This window comes from Ctenopharyngodon idella, chromosome 3 (genome assembly GCF_019924925.1).
Source record: "Ctenopharyngodon idella isolate HZGC_01 chromosome 3, HZGC01, whole genome shotgun sequence".
NCBI classification, from domain to species: Eukaryota; Metazoa; Chordata; class Actinopteri; order Cypriniformes; family Xenocyprididae; genus Ctenopharyngodon; species Ctenopharyngodon idella.
In genome coordinates, this window is record NC_067222.1 from 13,488,362 (window position 1) to 13,507,024 (window position 18,663).

At 36.8% G+C, this 18,663-nt stretch overlaps 1 protein-coding gene across 24 annotated transcripts in view; it reads right to left on the reverse strand.

The window, feature by feature from the left end:
- The window catches only part of LOC127509871 (uncharacterized), an 86,806-nt gene that overhangs the window by 58,467 nt on the left and 9,676 nt on the right, over nucleotides 1–18,663 (reverse strand). For 9 of the 24 annotated variants that reach the window (XR_007929376.1, XR_007929378.1, XR_007929381.1 and 6 more), the window contains exons 3-15: nucleotides 18,275–18,631; nucleotides 15,453–15,554; nucleotides 14,061–14,402; nucleotides 12,821–13,153; nucleotides 10,960–11,319; nucleotides 8,263–8,349; nucleotides 8,077–8,169; nucleotides 7,805–7,879; nucleotides 7,180–7,293; nucleotides 2,795–2,929; nucleotides 2,152–2,235; nucleotides 766–864; nucleotides 537–617 (exon numbers count right to left, since the gene is read on the reverse strand). Coding sequence is in view for 18 of the 24 variants with exons in the window: in XM_051889067.1 (XP_051745027.1) it covers nucleotides 537–617; nucleotides 766–864; nucleotides 2,152–2,235; nucleotides 2,795–2,929; nucleotides 7,180–7,293; nucleotides 7,805–7,879; nucleotides 8,077–8,169; nucleotides 8,263–8,349; nucleotides 10,960–11,319; nucleotides 12,821–13,153; nucleotides 14,061–14,402; nucleotides 15,453–15,554; nucleotides 18,275–18,631 (2,262 nt within the window). In the remaining 6 variants the exon portion in view is untranslated. The remainder of the gene's footprint in view (nucleotides 1–536; nucleotides 618–765; nucleotides 865–2,151; nucleotides 2,236–2,794; nucleotides 2,930–7,179; nucleotides 7,294–7,804; nucleotides 7,880–8,076; nucleotides 8,170–8,262; nucleotides 8,350–10,959; nucleotides 11,320–12,820; nucleotides 13,154–14,060; nucleotides 14,403–15,452; nucleotides 15,555–18,274; nucleotides 18,632–18,663) is intronic. The other 15 variants (XR_007929377.1, XR_007929379.1, XR_007929380.1 and 12 more) reach the window with 7 other exon arrangements.

Here is an 18,663-nt window from a genome sequence, read left to right on the forward strand (position 1 = left end):
CAAAAATATTCTGTAGAATAATAATGTTTTTCATCATTCATTCACAGTGAAATATTACAGTAAAATAAAAACAGCAGCTGAGGTTGTCTGAACTTCACCATAAAAATACAGCTGCAGCGTTTCAGGATTTATGGATTTAACTTAAACTTAACTGCTATAATGTTAATATACCAGAAATAAAATACCATAAAACACAGGAGGTGACAAGAAAGTTCATTGTTTATCACAAGCAGCTTCTCCACAAGCTGATGAAGTAAATATTAATATAGAAGCTGCAGAGCTGTCATTAACACAAACACTGAACACCATCATGATGACACACAATAAAATAATGCAGTTAACATGAACAGCACAAGATGTAACATGAGGCCCTAATGTAAATAACTGAGAAGAAAAAAGAATCTGTATATAGTAAAGGAACTTACTGTTAACAGGTTTTTACTGTATAATTTTACAGTCTTTATAATAATTTTACAGTGTAGAGACTCAATCTCTCTTCAGAAGAGACGAACAGAAGTGAAGAGAATAAACTGTACCATGTTTAAATGAGCCTGTGAAGTTTATCACTGTCCAGAGTAACTGAAGAAACACAATCATACAGATCCATCCCACACGATCTGAACATGAACAAACACATCATCATCGTCATGGTAACAGTTTCTGTAGGGTTAAATAACTGACAGACATTTACCTTAAGTACACTTTAGCAGAAATGTAAAATATATTAAAAATATGTTTCAGATATATAATTTTATATTATCGTACCCTTTTCATTTTTCAGAGTGGTGATGTAGAAATAGACCAGTATAGCATTGACCATTAACATGAACATTAACCACACTGATCTCATGACCGAAGATGAACCTGAAAAACATGTTTAATAATATTAGTTTAAAAAGAAGTGCATTTCTGTTTGACACTGACTGAATAAAATCAAGACCATACATTAATCATAATATATAATCATCTCACAAATGCTCAGAACAACTGAACACAGATTATTATGAAATCCCTGGAAGCATTTCTACTCTCACTCAAAATCTGTAAAGATCAGGGGTTGTATTCACAAAACATCTTAAGGCTAAAAGTAGCTCCTAAGTAGCCGATTTAGGAGAAACTCTTTAAAATAATGGGCATGTCAGTCCTAATTTTCAAGAGGACTCCTAAACCACTAAGACCAAATCACAAATGGTCCTAATCCACCCAAAGACAATGTAAACCATGAGGCAATAGCGACAGAGCCTTGGGTGCTGAACTTTTTCTTCATAAATGCAATACACTTTGATTTACAGATTTGAATCAACGATGAGACGCCAAAAATACATCTTTATCAAATAAATAAATATTATCTGATAACATGTGGCAGGTTTTCATGAGTTCACATTTATAAATGATTGAATAGAGTAAAAAAAAAAAAATTGTAAGCGTATTTGGCATGCTGTCCAAGGGGATCGAGGACTCCAAGCTTGGAATTTAGCCCAAACCCAAAGTTCTCTCCCGTATCCCCAGCCGAGAGTGAGGGACGGGGTGGCGGAGTGATGCAGAAAACTGTCGAAGTAACTATAGGCGAGTCGGCTCTCGTCTGTGTATATATTCCTCCTCTCGAGCTGATTAGATAGACCGAATGTGAATGTGTTCCTCCCAAACTTTGTTTATAAAACATAATTTGTCACTTGCATTTTGCATTCTCTTAAGATGCAAACATCCAAGAGGCGGTCCACAATTAACTGTATATACTAGTTTAATTAGTGACACTTAGCATTTAAAACCTTTATTTGAATATGGCAACATTTTTATTAAAAAACTACAATATTTCTATGATTAAATCGCTGACTCCTCCCCCATCAGCCAATCACTGTGTGTATACTCCATAGCAACGAGGTCAACCCCGCCCTTACTCTTAGCTTAAGACTTCTCTCTATTCCTTAGTAAAAGTTTGTCTGTGCAGCTTTGTGAATAGGTTTTAAGAGAAAACTCTTGGCTAAGAACTTTTACTGCTATTTAGAAGAACTCTTAGTAGTAAGATAAAATGTTTTGTGAATACGACCCCAGACATTCATAATGACACGAGCAAAATATTGATCTCATTATGATGTCGTGAGTTATGTGTGTTTATATCAGGGATCAGATCATAATTCATCAAACACTTACAGCCCATTTGTTGAGCACATGTTTCGTCCCAATTGTATCTTGTCACAGTGAGAAACACTGGTACAACTGCAATAATGATGAATCCTGAAAACAGAAGAGTGATTATATTAATACACTGACAGACTCATTCACACATGAATCACTCTCAGTGTGTAATGTGTTAATGTGATTTACTAATGAAAGACATCAGTTTATTATATCCATCACTCATCATATTTACAGTATGTCAGATTCACTTCTGCTTGTAAGATGAAAATGGTTTTATTTTCAGCATTTTAAAACTTGAGGATTAATAAAGAGAATGAGGAGCACAGCTGAATAATATAGGCTATATATGGGCAACATCACATGTGCAGCAGATGTTAGCACAGATGTGATTCAATCACAGCCTCATATTTAAAAGGTGTTTTATAAAACTCAATCTCTTTTTCTTACTCCATCCTCATATAAACTGTAATTAATTAATCAGATGGATATTTTTAATGAGTGTGTATGAATGAAGCAGTAACATCTCAGACGCATCTGGAACACAACTGGAAAGTTTCCACAGAATTTTCTTGATCTGATTTTAATACAGTTGAATAATGTTTTCTTGCACTATTACTCATAAATGAATGTAAACAGTTCATAAATGTAAACTCACCTCCTCTACCAGATCCAAAGGCGAAGAACAGGAGGATGATTTTTAGTGAAGGCAGAACATTAAAGCTTATTCTAGCCAGAGCCCTGAATATATTAATGATCTGTTTACTTAATTTCCCAATTAATCTAGCCAATGCTGTATAAGAGAAAAAACAACAACAACAAAAAAACAATTAATTAATTAATCCATCCAAGTGTTTGATCTGATTTTGAATTAATACCATGATAAACAATAAGTACTGTAGCTGAGGGGCTAAGGACTGTAAGGTGCTAGTGTCACTAATGAGGTGGAGTTGGTCCGGGTGTGTCGGTTAGAACACCAAAGTTGGAGAAAGGAATCCAGTTCAACAGATTTATTTGTACAAGTATAAGCAGAGGGGGAGCAAGGTCGTAGTGTGTTGTATTAAACAGTGTTCTCAGATCACATATAGGAGATGAGCATGAATATTGGTGCAGAGTGGTATCGTCTTATGCTTTATGTCATTAGAAGTGTGTCAGCATAACAAACAATGCTTCTTATTCACAACATCCATATACTCAAATTCATACCAACAACATAAATGGCATTACTAAGCTACTGGCTTCCCCCAAACTTAAACGCAATGTTGCATTTGTTACAAAAAACAGGGTATTATGAACCGTTATAAACAGCTTACATTATTACACTTTATACTAGATGTGAACTAAAATATTGCTATACTTCAAACTAGCGTCCATTTTGTATCATCACTCTTTTAACATCTCTATTTAGTAAACAGCAATCAACTCAGCTTGAGTAATATTATGAAATGTACAATACTCACTTTCTCTCTGGACGCACACAAATTTAAACACTCAAAGGAACATAAAGATGACCATATAACTGCTGTCTGTCACGCAATCTTACGGCTCAGACAGGTGACGGCTGATGCAAAACTGAATTGCGTGCACACAGCACTGTGAAGCACTCCACAGAATGTGCTGCGTTCCATCAAAAAAAAAAAGTCCCCCCGATCGGGAAGAAAGCGCTCTTATGCATCCATGTCATAAATCAGTGACATTAATGAGACTTTCACACAGCCACCCCCAAATTGCATGCAATTTGCTCCTGAGAAAGGCTCACTGCTCAGCCTCTTCTGTAGGCACTCCAACGGAATCCGTTTCCCCATCTGATTCTGGGATAGCTGGGAGGATGATGAGATGGGCAACTGGTCTGGTGTAGACTTTGTCCTTGATCCGGACATCTGCTGACCTTACACGACCATCAGTGCTCTGACGTACCTTAGTCACTCTGCCGACTGGCCAGAGAGCCCTAAGAAGCTGCGGGTCCATCATCAGAACAACAAAGTCGACCGCAAGATCCACTGTGGGGGTATGCTACTTCTGTCAGTGCTGTAAGGTTGGCAGGTAGTACTTTATAAACCTAGACCAGAAGTGGTCTGCCAAAACCTGACAGTACCTCCATCTTCTCCTGCTCATGTCTTCACTCCGCACCATCAAGAGGATGTTTGGAGCGATTGTATCCAGATCTGCTATGTTGGATGAGGTATATCCCAGTGTTTTTTTGTTCAATATTGCCTCGACTTCCAGCAAGACAGTACAGAGTACTTCTTCGGAGACTGACTGAACTCCTATAACTGTATACAAAGCCGATTTTTTTACCGATCTTATCTCTCGCTCCCATGCCCCACCGAAATAGGGTGCTGCTGGGGTGTTGAAGTGATGGCGGTGCAGCAAAGGGTTACATGCGTATCCCCCCTGTGGAGCGGGCTGTTGCTATGTGTATGCAGCTGTGCCCCAACTCCACCTGGCCGGGGGAGCCGTGCCTCCCTTCCTGGGCCTGTAAGCACTCGTCGGACCTTACTGGCAAGACTTACCCGGCCTGCGGGAAGCCACTTCCGCCTTACAAGCTATGCCGTTGTTGCAGGTCCATCAGGCCAAGGCACTGAAGGACCTGCACGAGGGTGGTCACAATCCACAAGTTCTCCATGAACTTCGTACCGCAACTGACCTCGCGCTTTGCGCGACAAAGGTTACGGCAGGGTCAGTGGGTCATGCGATGTCCACTATGGTGTTCCATCTCTGGCTGTGTCTGACTGACATGAGGGATACTGACAAAGTCAGGTTCCTTAATTCCCCCGTGTCCCAGACCGGCCTCTTCAGCGACATGGTCGAGAACTTTGCCCAGCATCCATCCTGCCGTGGTGGTCTGCTGCTGCGTCCACCCATCTGCCGCCAGCAGCACCTCAGCCTGCTCATCCCTGAGGCTCCCCAGTCTGTCTCGCTACCTCATTTGGACCATCAGGCTCGGCTATGCGCTTCAATTCGCTCTGCGTCCCAGGGTTCAGGGACATCCACTTCACTTCAGTGAAAGCTGTCGATGCCCATGTCTTACGTGCGGAGATTGCGGTCCTACTGGCGAAGAACGCAATAGAGCCGGTCCTCCAGCCGATATGAGGTCAGGGTTCTACAGCCCATACTTCATTGTACCCAAAAAAAGCGGTGGGTTACAACCGATCTTGGACCTGCGAATTTTGAATCGGAGCATTCACAAGCTACCGTTCAAAATGCTCACGCAGAAACGCATCTTCGAGTGCATCCGTCCCCAAGATTGGTTTGCAGCAATCGATCTGAAAGAAACTTTCATGTCTTGATTCTCCCTCAACACAGGCCGTTCCTGTGCTTTGTGTTCGAGGGTCGAGCATATCAGTACAAGGTCCTACCCTTCTGGATGGCCCTGTCTCCCCACGTCTTCACGAAATTCGTGGAGGGAGCCCTTGTTCCCATGAGAGAACAGGGTGTTCGCATCCTCAACTATCTCGACAACTGGCTTATTCTAGCTCAGCACATCATATTTCTCATAAAGATATGAAAGCAAAATCATCAGCATTATCTTACAGTGTTTGATCAGACTTGATATGATTCGTGATTCACAGGTTTTTGATTGAATTGCAGAATCTTCTAAATGATTAATAATTTTTAAAAATAAAAGGTATCATAAAAATTTCATTTTGTTTTTTTTTAGTACTGCTATTTTAAAAGAAGCTATTTCACATAACAGATTTCTCATATATTTAACAAGACAAAATAATAACTGAATGTACACAGAAGACTCAGTTCAAGAGTTCATATACTCCTGATTCATGTGTTGATCTGGACGATCAAAACCTGCAAACATTCACTGATGCTCAACACAACAGCACATCAAGAGTCTGCAGTGTACACTTATGAACAGGGGGATTGATGGAAATGGTTCTTGTTTTGTTTACATATCATATTTTTTTCCTTTACTTCTGTCCTTTAGAAGACATTTATATGTTTTCCAGATGACAAAATAAGATCAATTTACCCCAATCATCCTGTGCAAAAGTTTACACCCCTGGACTATTAATCAACCTTCTGAAGCATCAGTGAATGTTTGAACCTGTTTTAATAGTTGTGTTTGAGTCACTCAGTTATTCTCAGTGTGAAAAGACGAATCTGAAAATCATACAGTCACTGCTGGAAAGGGTTCAAATATGCTGATTATGCTGAAAAACTGAAGAATCTGCAGGACCTGAAGGATTGTGCTGAAGAACAGAGCTCAGTTTAACTGCTCAGGACAAACAAGAGACTCATGAACAACCATCACAAAACAAACTAACAGTGGTGGATCATCCAGGTAACCACACACAGTATTAAGATTTATGAGATTTATAACTTTTGAAATGCTTGTGTAAATTCAGCTGTAATTTTGTCTTATGGATTATATATAAACACTGTTGTGTGAAATATCTTATTTTATATACAGTACTAAACAAAAACATGCAATTTATTATCCCTCATACATAAAAAAGATAATATTTTTTCAGATTCTGCAAAGGAAATGTAAATTTATAACCTCAGCTATACATACAGGCTATACCTGGAAATCAACACAGACTGAAACATGCTGATAAAATATTTTACAGCTGAGCAAAACTATTCCATATTTCACTATTATGTTAATTATTTTCATGATTTTTCATGGCCTGGAAATCACAATTTGAAAATTCTCTGTTATTTCAGGGTTTTCCAGACTGTGAATCAGTGAATCAATGACATGAGGTGATCGGACGCCTCTGAAAATGTTTCAATAAGAGAGTGTGTTCAATCCTGAGGAGAAAATAATGATAAAAGTGCTGAGTGTATCTGTGAGAGAGATAAACTAATAACTTTACCTGCTGATTCACTGCTATTATTTCAATTCACATCCTTATAACATCCATAAAATCTGCTATATAAAGACCTTGTCTAATGGAAATGCTTCAATTAACTGATAATCAGGTCTGATATTATGGTTTGTATATTTTGTAACTCAAACAGCATTAATGTGGTAAAACATGATTTCTGCTCATGTCACTGACTCTTGATGAAGGAAATACTTACAGTAAATAATAAATAAGAGGTTTAGCAGAAGCACCATCACAAACATGACTATAATCATGACACCTTCAAATCCGGCGTAATTCAGACTTTTGTCCCAGGCAGATTTAAACAGAACTGGAATAAAGGAAGAGAAAAAACAACAATTACTAAAATAGAAGAACAAAATATAAACACAGATCACAGGAATTACAAAAACTCTTCTCACTGAACAGATGCTTTTATACAAACATTACAACACATTCTTTAACTGTCAGTCTCTCTTCTGTTACTGACCCTTGACCTTTGTGCTGATTATATGACCTCTGACCCTGACACAGGTTGAGATGTCATTCAGAAGTAGCTTTAGTTCAGTCACTAACATGATGTCTACTGTAACAATTAATGCAATATTTTCATAACTAACCGGTGTAGATCATAAATGTGTCGAGTCACACAGAGATTCAGTGAACATGTAGAATATACTGACAGAAATACAACAGTAACACAAGACACTTCCAAGTATTAATGATTTCCTGTAGGATATTGGAAATATCACATCATTTAAATGTAATTATTGTTCAACTGTTAATGTGCATTTTAATGTGTTTATGATGATGACTGTTGATTTACATCTGGATTTATTTACCTGAGTAAAAAACACCTGAGAAAACAATATATTCTGCCAAATAACTGTCAGACTGAAGCCATGTTTTAATATTGCCTGTAAAACAGAAAAGATTAAATAATTACATTCACAATATCATTTTCAACACCAAAACAATGAAACAAATGCCAAAAAAAAAAAAAAAAACCATTGAAATTTCTTTGTTGTAAAATTCATTGGTTTATGTGTAAACATTATGCGTATTATAATTCATATACTATAATAATATATAAATAATAATAAATCAGTCATACCTGTGAAGTTATTAATATATGGAGCGGCCCAGAGCAACATGAGAGGCCTCAGAAAATAAAGAGCACAACAAGAGACCGACTCAAACAGAGATCCTGAAACAACACCAGATATTACTGTACATATAAACAGATATTTGAATGATAAATCATAATGCATTGATAAACCATCAGTATTGAAACACTGACCTTCAGAAACACCCCAGAGGACAAAAGACAGAAACATCAGAATATTTGGACAGAAGACGAGAAACATCTGAAGACGAAACACTGTGTCTGGAGAATAAAGACAAAATAACACATGCCCAGTCAAATAATAAAATTATGTTTTAATGAAATATTTATTAATTATTTAAACTATCATTATCAGTCATTCAGTTTTATTTAAAACACACATCTCTGTTCTTCCTGACTATTACATTTATAACTTAATGAATCAAACTCAAACTGTGTTGGAAACACAAATGTAATATCATAAATGGCTATACTACGCTCAAAAAAACGTTGGTTCTTCAGCGGTTCTTTGCAGTGGTTAAGGTGATATTTAGCACCGCCACCGTATGAAGAACCTGTTAAGCCCCTGTATGGTTCTTTAAAGGTTCTCTAACTCTCTTATTCTCTTAGTTTAGTTGGGGAAAGGATTAAAAAACAACATTAAAATACAGTGTATTTTCTGAAGATAAAATGGTTCTCAACCTTTTTGTCCCCAAGGTCCCCCTACACTGTAAAAAGTGAATATGGGTGTAAGTTGTGTCCTGAAGGCCCTTATGTTTGTGGTAGTTGCATTGGATCTCAATGGAGGGACAGAAACCTCTCAGACTTCAACAAAATTATCTTAATTTGTGTTCTGAAGATGAACAAAGGTCTTACGGATGTAGAATGACATGATGTCTCTATCTCAATCACTCTAGCGCCACCAACTGTCCAAATTTGCACTCACATTTATGCTAATAACTTTTTAACTGTAAGGGCTAGAAACAAAATTCCTTGGCTCAAGGCGATTTAATTTCACCACATGACGTCATTTTCTGTCATGAAAATTTTCCCTCCATTTTGAATTTTCTGAAAAAAAAATTACTTTTTCGAACTCCATAGCCATTGTTCCGATTTTCTCGAAAAGGGGGCCGTGACATCAGTGCCTGGCAGAGTAGTTGGCGTTGGTGTTCCTAGCTTTCCCTCCAGGAGTCTGGATCTGAAGGCGCTCTCTTTAAAGACACCACCGTCACTGTCATGGCTAGCGGTGCTTGTATGACTTCTATGAGTTTTTGTAACTTTTATGTAGGGAGCGATACGACGCAGGCCAGGAGAGGTATTACAACTCGTTGCAATGCACATGCGTCGAATGCCTGTCTACGTGTACGAGTCAAATGAAGCATAGTTTGCCAGGCTGTGCATTTGACTAAGAGTATGCGCATAAAAACTGAACTATACTTTGGGCTTTAAACACAGTAATGAATGTTTAAAAAACAACAAAAAAAAAGGTATTGGGTAAAAGCATCCCATGTTATGTTAACCTAATGATGTTATTTTGTTTAAAGGCCTACAGTTGGAAGCAGCTATTCTGCTCAAGGTGGACCCGGGTTGCTGTCTGAAGCTGAGGTGAGCCATGAACTGTTGACTACAGTGTGTGAAGCACAATCTAATCAAAGCACTACACTTACTGCACAACTTATGCAAATGATTTCAATGCAAACATCCTATTAATTGAATTGAAATCTGTAGTCTTTGTAACATTAGATTAATGAGTGAGTGAAATTATTGAAAATTGCTAATACAACCACTTGCAAACAGTTATGCTCTGAAGTCCTGCAGTATCTTTCATTGTCAACAGCGCACTAACATTTTTGTAAGTCCTTCAGGATTTCAAATACAATATAGAAACTGGAACTAAAACTGGAAGAAAGAGAGCAAGAGAGAATATTGACTCTGAAAGATTGAGTTGTAAACACATTTTACAGTGACAGGAAGTCTGACTGCATCCTTCAATTTCAAAAAACACGCTCCAAAAAGGTCAGTGTCTTTTTCAGTCCTTTAGTATACTGGATTGGATTCCTAATGTAAAATATACACACAGACGGATGAGATGTCCTCGCTCTCCTCTGTGATTAACTGGCCATCCAACATGAGCACAATGTGGTCATACTGCATGGGATGATCCTCCCCGCAGCCTTTAAGCACTATCTTATTAAAAGACTATATATTTTCCAAATAAACTAAATAATGTATGTAAAAACAGGACTATTGTCTTCTTCAAAAATGTACATATTTCAAGCTTGTTGCATTATTTTGTATGTGTATAAAAGGGGAGTATATTGTGATGTTGTACATGTATATTCCCTGACTTGTCAGCACTGAGGTTATTTGCTGCTGAAAGAAATACATTTAAAGGTTTTGAAAGTGTAATGTATTTTGTTTCTCAGTAAGCATTTAGTACAGGATTCTGAACCTCTAAAGTCATGATTTGGTAAGAAATTATTAATTATCATTCATCTTTTAAGTAAAAGTGTCATTTAGAAGCATATTGACTCGTCTATAGTAGTATCTGGCATTATAATGGGCCCTGCTAGCTCATAAAACAATATATGGCACCTCTAATTTGACAAATGCTAGAAAGCTTCTTTAAGAATAGGTGCTATAGCACTAAAAAAGGTTCCCCTATGATTATGAGCCAATGAACCACTGCTGGTGCTAAATGGCACCTCTTATGCTTCTTCTACATAGCACCATATGACAAAGGTGCTGTATATCACTTTTAAAGGTGCTATATAACATTTAAAGAGGTTCCCCTATGATCCAATGAACCACTGCTGGTGCTATTTAGCACTATTTTTGTTTGTGTACTGATTAAGGATTGAAGAGTAGGTTTTTTCTTGTCTGTTGACTTACCTAGTAGTTTCAGTACCACATTTATCTCGGTTGAAAATTCCCTGTGATCCTGATATAATCCACTGTGAACTGTACATGTGTATCGTCCTTCATCTTCAGCTCTCAGATTGTCCAGACGGAGGGAGAAGTTTCTGTGTTGAATCTGATCAGTAAAGAAATGAGCTCTGTCATGATAATCCTTGTGCTGTTCCTCTGCTCGACTCTCACCATCTTCATACAGATGAACTAGATCTTCTAAGTCCGTTTTTCTCCATTCCACCTTCAGACCCTCCATTAATAAAGGTTCATCATCATAACAGGGCAGAACCACTGAAGATCCCAGAGGAACAGGTGTGTGATGAGAAGGTTCCACAGTCAATCCTGAAAATTAAACATTTATGTCAAATAAGTTAAAAATAATTGAGGCATATTTTGTGTATTTTTTTTCATTAAACAGCCCTAAAATGCATTAAAAGCCCAAACATTTATTAAGGGTTAAGCACAGAAGGTTCAAGGACCTCACTGTGTGTTATTACAGCAGAGAGAACTCACACAGGACGCCCATCGTACATTTATAAAATACAAGCACGGTTAATGCAATGCACTTTTTTTAATTAGTGCAATTCAACAAGCTTTTTATTTCAAATACATTTGGCATTAATAAACTTCCATACATTATACCACAATTATAGACTGGTGTGGAAAATAGTCATTTGGAGACTCAAGTTACAAGCAACACAAGTACAGAACAGAAAATAAGTACAGACTATTTCACATGTATAACTTATTAAGCAAATGAATCAGTTCTGGCTGTGGATATCTAGTTTAACTGCTATTAAAGTGCCTTGAACAAACTCTGATTATCTTTAAAAGATCTGACGTCATCAACCTAACAAACTTTACATGAACTGAATCCAGTGATTTTCTTCAAAAGTGCTTGATGGCGATTTTCTCTGACGGGCTGATAAAAAAACCTTACTGCACACAAAATTAGATAACATTTTCTCAAGTCTTTTGAATCTGATTGGCATTGTGTTTTTAGCGCTTGCATTTTTATAGGCTGAGATTCAACATGGTCGTATATTTAAGCTGTGAATATTTCACTTCAAAACATTTCACACTCATTTTCATTATTAAAATTTTGAAGATTCATATTCACCTTTTAGATTTCACTTCCAACATATTCATGCAGTCTATACACAGGGAAAGTAATCGTGAACACACAGCTTTTGTGTCTATATCTATGGCGTTATTTTACTGTCTAATGTCGAGAGCGCATTATTGTGATGCGAGAGCACATCAATGTAATGCTCGCACGGATTTCCTTTGCTCTCACACAAAACTGAGTGAACTGCACATGGAATTCTTTGGACTAAAATGGATATTTATTTAAAAGAGGATTTATGTCTGGCATTATGTTGTGCACCAACACAGATTGATTAGGACTATTTACTACAGAGAGAGCATCTGCTGTAAAATACATCTATCAAACTACAAATGAACAGCCTGAGTTTGTGCTGAGAATAGACATGACTCTCACAGGCCAAAAGCACAATAACTCCTTCCACAAATTGGGATTTTTTGATATTATCTGCTAATACCTTTTATATTATAATTTCTAGATTTCTGCTCTTTAATTGAGTAGGAATTTACTTTCAATAGACACTCACCTTTATAAACCCAGCTCCAGCTGATAAAGCATATAAATACATGTTCAAATGTAGTTGCTGCTCATTCAATGTATATAATTAATAATATATGACCAGCCCAGACAATTATATTTATCACTTAAATGCATCATATTTTTATTGTAACTATACTGCTTCATCAAAATCATAAATTGATCAGGGCAGTTTTTTTTTTCTCTTTTTTTTACTCTTACCCAGTTCCAACTCTGCATCAGTTGAAAACACACAATCCTGGTCCTTGTAAACTTTACATCTGTAAACTCCTTTATCTCCAACTCTCAGTTTTTTCAGACGGAGGCAGAAGTTTCCATCTTCAATCTTCTTATTTGAGAACTGAGCTCTTTTGTGATAATCCTTGTGCTGTTCCTCTGCTCGACTCTCACCATGTTCATACAGATGAACTAAAGTGTCTGAGTCTGTTCTTCTCCATTCCACCTTCAGACTCTCCTGTAACAAGCTTTTGTCAACCTGACAGGGCAAAACCACTGAAGATCCCAGAGGAATGAAATCACCATCCATATAAAACTCTATAAAGGAATAGAAACATGTTTTAGTGTTTTTTTTTCTTTGGAACCCAGCAGATGAGGTTAACCAACAGTGACAACAGTTTCTTTCTTTCTTTCTTTCTTTCTTTCTTTCTTCTTCCCCTCCCTTACGTTATATATCTGGGTACCTGCAATGAGTAGACCCCCCTTAATAATTGGAATAACACGCTTGCCATAATCCCAAGACATTTCTTCTGTATAAAACTCAAAACTGTCCAAAGCATCATCATATCTCATTGCCACCACTGGTCGACGGTGGGATGTGAAAGGATGACTAGAGGACAGGAAAATGGAGGAAGGAATAATAAGACCAAGAAAAGCGAGGAGCCGAGCGTGCACTCTGTGGCTTGCAGGGTGGGTGGTAAGCAGGACCCAGAGTAATGACTATAACGAACTTTAACCTCTAGAGGTTGGTGTGGCTGGTTGGGATGCTGGAATAGGAGGGAGCGGTTGCTGGTGGGCGACGGATCATAATTGGGTAGGTCTTGATAAAATATATATGACATCTCAATGTTTTTAATCCTGACTATAGTTATAGCTCTGATTATATAGATATATTAATACATTTCTTAAGATGTATAACTACATATTCAGGATTACAAATATAATAAGATACTATATAATTATCTTGTTGAAATAATTGCACAGGTTCACACACACACACACACACACACACACTTTGAACATTACGGTAATCAGCTGTGAATAACGTAATAAATTGACAACACTGTAACATGTCTTCATTATCTTGAGTTCTCCTGCCTCAAACATGTAATATTGATGTATCACTAAAACACTAAATAATCAAACCAGCTGAAAACTCTTTGTACTGTATTGTTGATGAACTATTAAGAGTCCAGTTTGATTTGTTTTTTATCTGTTTACTTACTCAAATCCAAATTTGTTTTGGCTGAAAACACACAATCCCTCTTGCTGTAAACTGTACATGTGTATTCTCCTTTATCTTCAGCTCTCAGTTTGTCCAGACGGAGGGAGAAGTTTCCATGTTTAATGTGATCAGTAAAGAAATGAGCTCTGTCTTGATAATCCTGCTGCTGTTTCTCTGCTTGACTCTCACCATCTTCATACAGATGAACCAGATCATCTAAGTCCTTTTTTCTCCATTCCACCTTCAGATCCTCAGTTAGTAAGTTTGGAGGAACATGACAGTGCAAAACCACTGAACCTCCCAGAGAGAAAAACATTTTACAATCATTTTGCACAATCAAACCTGAGAAAGAAAAGAGATTTAATTTCAAATGTGAGGTAAATGTTGAGGCCAAATAACCCCACTATCAGCCTCTGTCAGGCTGTTTTAATCACACTAAATACAGGTGCAAATATTTTGTGATCAGATTATTGGGACATTGTCAGAAACACATGACCATAATCATTCGTAAACACTAGCGGTTTGTTCATGAATCTAGAATCAGAAAAATGACACTGATTGATGCTATCAAAACCACAAAAAAACTTCACAAAAATATTCAAACAAAGAAAACAGAGTCCGTACACAACACTGATGATCAATCTGTCTATAGGTACTAGATTTTGCTAGTTTTCCTGAGTTTAGTTACTAGTTACACAAAACTTCAGGACACTTCAAATTTGATTATATAAATTCAACAATACTTCAACAGCTGCTACCAGAAATTACTTTAATGTTTTATACCTCATGATAACTCAAATGAATTAAACTCGTCTGTCACATCTGCCATTTCTCAACTCCACCACCAGAGGTCTCACTCACCTGAATTCTGAGTTGATTGTTCTCAGGTGTTCCTCATCAGCTAATCAGGATGGCCTATATAAGCTCTGACTGTTTACTCACTCAGTGCAAAGTATTGTTGGTTTCACACTGTGATTCTGAATGTTGCTTATTGTCTGTTGGATTTCTCTCTTGGTTTTTGACTCTGGACTTTGATCTTGGACTGCCTCTGTATGCTGTTTGCCTTTCTGCCTAACTGCCTTGTATATGATCATTGCCTGATGTGAACCATTCTGTGGATTTTACTTGTTGTTCCTCCTAATAAATCTCTGCACATGGATTCAGACCTTCCCTCTCAGTCTGATGCTTCACATCGCCATCTATCACATTAACAAACTTTTGTCATCTTGACTTTTTCTAAACATAATATTTCCATAGGAAAATCATCAGCAGCCGTTGGATTTACACACTCAAACACTAATTATTATGATGATGGTTATTATTATTATTAGGTTCAGATGTATTTTGCACTGGATCACAGTAAATCAGAGTATGTTCCTGTTATAGTTGTACCTTTAGTAGGTGATCTGCAGTAGATCAGACAGCAGAGCAGAAGTGCAGATCCAGACGCAGAAACACAGAGAATCATCATTATTATGTGTAGAGCAGAGAAACCTGAGAAACACACACAGCTATTGGACAATGATAGTATTGTGCAAAGTTCCTTATATTGCACAAATTTGTCCCTAAGATATGATAAAGCGGGACACACACAAGCATGACGTCAATTTAACACATTATTGCATGCATGATTTCTTTTCTGACTCAGACACAGTCACCACTGAAAGATCTGCAAAAGAGATTTCCTACATTTCTACAGTAATACTGAGCTGAAATATATTCCAAAGCTAAGAAAAGAAAATACTATCAAAACTATTAGATCAACTGCAGCTAATGCTGAACTGTAGTTGAACATTTAACCAAGTGTTAATTTTCAAAACTCTTCACACAGTGAGCACAACATCGGTTTGTTAGGTCATGGTTTTGTCTACATGTTTTTTTTTTTGTTTTGTTTTTTTGGATTTGTGTTTTATTGAGTGATGAACTCAAAACTTTGCTAGTGTTCCAGAAAGATGAGTTGACTTGAGTCATGAATGAAGTGTTTTAGTGCATTTTGAATGTGAAATTAACTGCTGTGAAGCTGAAAGTTGGTCAGGAGAACTGTGTGAAGAGTTATGAATAAATGATCTGTATGGAGAAATTGTGTCCTAGCAATTGTGAAAAACAAACTGTAATTTCATTACCATTTATACAAAAGAGGACATTTTATGAATAATTTCATACTGTAATGTAAACATGGACCATGTAAAATTATTAACAGTAGAGGGGTGTCAATCTCAAGGTTCGATATTGGGTCCTTTGTTATTCAGTTTGTATATTAAAGAGTTAGTTCACCCAAAAATTAAAATAATATCATTTATTACTCACCCTCATGTCGTTCCACACCTGTAACACCTTCAATAATCTTCGGAACACAAATTAAGATATCTTTGTTGAAATCCGATGGCTCCGTGAGGCCTACATAGGGAGCAATGACATTTCCTCTCTCAAGATCCATTAATGTACTAAAAACATATTTAAATCAGTTTATGTGAGTACAGTGGTTCAATATTAATATTATAAAGCGACGAGAATATTTTTGGTGCGCCAAAAATAAACAAAATAACGACTTATATAGTGATGGCCGATTCCAAAACACTGCTTCATGAAGCTTCGGAGCGTTATGAATCAGCGTGTCGAATCATGATTCGGATCGCGTGTCAAACCGCCAAAACTGCTGAAATCACGTGACTTTGGCGCTCCGAACCGCTGATTCGACACAAAAGATTCATAACGCTCCGAAGCTTCCTGAAGCAGTGTTTTGGAATCGGCCATCACTATATGAGTCGTTATTTTTTTTTTTTTTTGGTGCACCAAAAATATTCTTGTCGCTTTAAAATATTAATATTGAACCACTGTACTCACATGAACTGATTTAAATATGTTTTTAGTACATTAATGGATCTTGAGAGAGGAAATGTCATTGCTGGCTATGCAGGCCTCACTGAGCCATCGGATTTCAACAAAAATATCTCAATTTGCGTTCCGAAGATGAACGAAGGTCTTACGGGTGTGGAACGACATGAGGGTGAGTAATAAGTGACAGAATTTTAATTTTTGGGTGAACTAACCCTTTAATGACCTACCTACATTTTAATCAATAGAAAATTATTTGAAAATATTGCATAAAATGTCTAATTTATATCATCAGAGAGTGATGTCTAATTTATATCATCAATTTTAATATGATCTTTTAAACTGGGAAAATATGATTAATTACATGGTATTATGATTTTACATGGTATGGCCCCACCTGCACTTATTAGAAGTCCGGTTTATTAGAAAAAACATAACTCATCTATTAGAGCCATTACTAGAGGGGATTGAACAATAACAAGCGCTTTTGGGCAGTCAGGCATTTATTATAGAGCAGCACATACCTGAAATACTGTACACAGAATTAAGAAATATTACATCTTTTATTGCTTTTTCTGCATCGATAAAACAGTGGTTATTGGATAATCAAACATGTCTTCATAATTTGGAGTAGTGGCTTGTTTCTGTCTCCTTATATTTACAGTCATTTTGTGTTTGTGTTAATGTGCTCTGGTTATGGCTATGTTTACTGGAATGTGTTTTTATATGGAATGTGATTTTTTTCATGTTTTGTGAACTTATGTTAATTAAAGTGCATTGTCCCTTTCAAATACAGAATAAAGAATGTGAAATGAACTGCTGTACCATGATGAAGATAACTGTGTGAAGAGTTTTGTACTGAGTACTGAGAAATAAGTTCTGTATAAATAAAACTAATGACTGAAAAGATAATTGCTGAGAAAGCAAATCGTAAGCTTATTTAATATAATTAAAAATGTATATAATAAAAATCTAAACTATATACATATAAAATAATATATTGAATGTTTTTAATGTTTTTTGACAAATTGTCCTTTTTATTATTTCATGCAAGTATAATGAAAAAGGAAATTAAATGTGGGATTGAAATGTATTTTGTGGGCGACTGAAGTTTCAGCTATCATGTGCCTTTTGGGTCTGTCATGAAGATCACTGTCCTGAACTGTGTGTGTGTCTATTAGCTGTGTGAAGTCATCTGATCTGTCACTCTAGTCATTTCTTTGCTGTTTAGTTATTGTCCATTACATTGCCAATTGTATTCATTGGAATAAATAAAAATCACTTTGCTGTACAATCTGGAATTTTAATAAACTTTATATACAACTGGTCATAAACGAGTAACTAAATGACACTTGTGTATTAGCTGTTTTAAGACTCACCCAGTCTCTCCAGCGCTACAGTTGCATTGGCTGAAGCTCCTCCAGCAAACACTTGACACATATAAACTCCTTTATCCTCAGTTCTGACACTCTTCAGTCGGACAGAGAAGTTTCCTCTGGGGATTTCAGCAGTGAAGAACTCAACTCTGTCTCTGTATCGCTCATGTGATGAATCTGGTAAAACCTTATTGTTTTGGTAGAGCAGAACCAGAACTTCTTCATCTTCATCAGTTTTCTTCCATGAAACCTGTTCAAAGTCTTCAGGAGTGATGTGAGAGTCTACAGAGCAGTTCAGAGTGACGTCTTCACCCACAAACACAGATATGGACCGATCTGATCCTGAGACCAGCAAACGCTCTGAAAGAACAAACAAAGTAAATATCACAGCA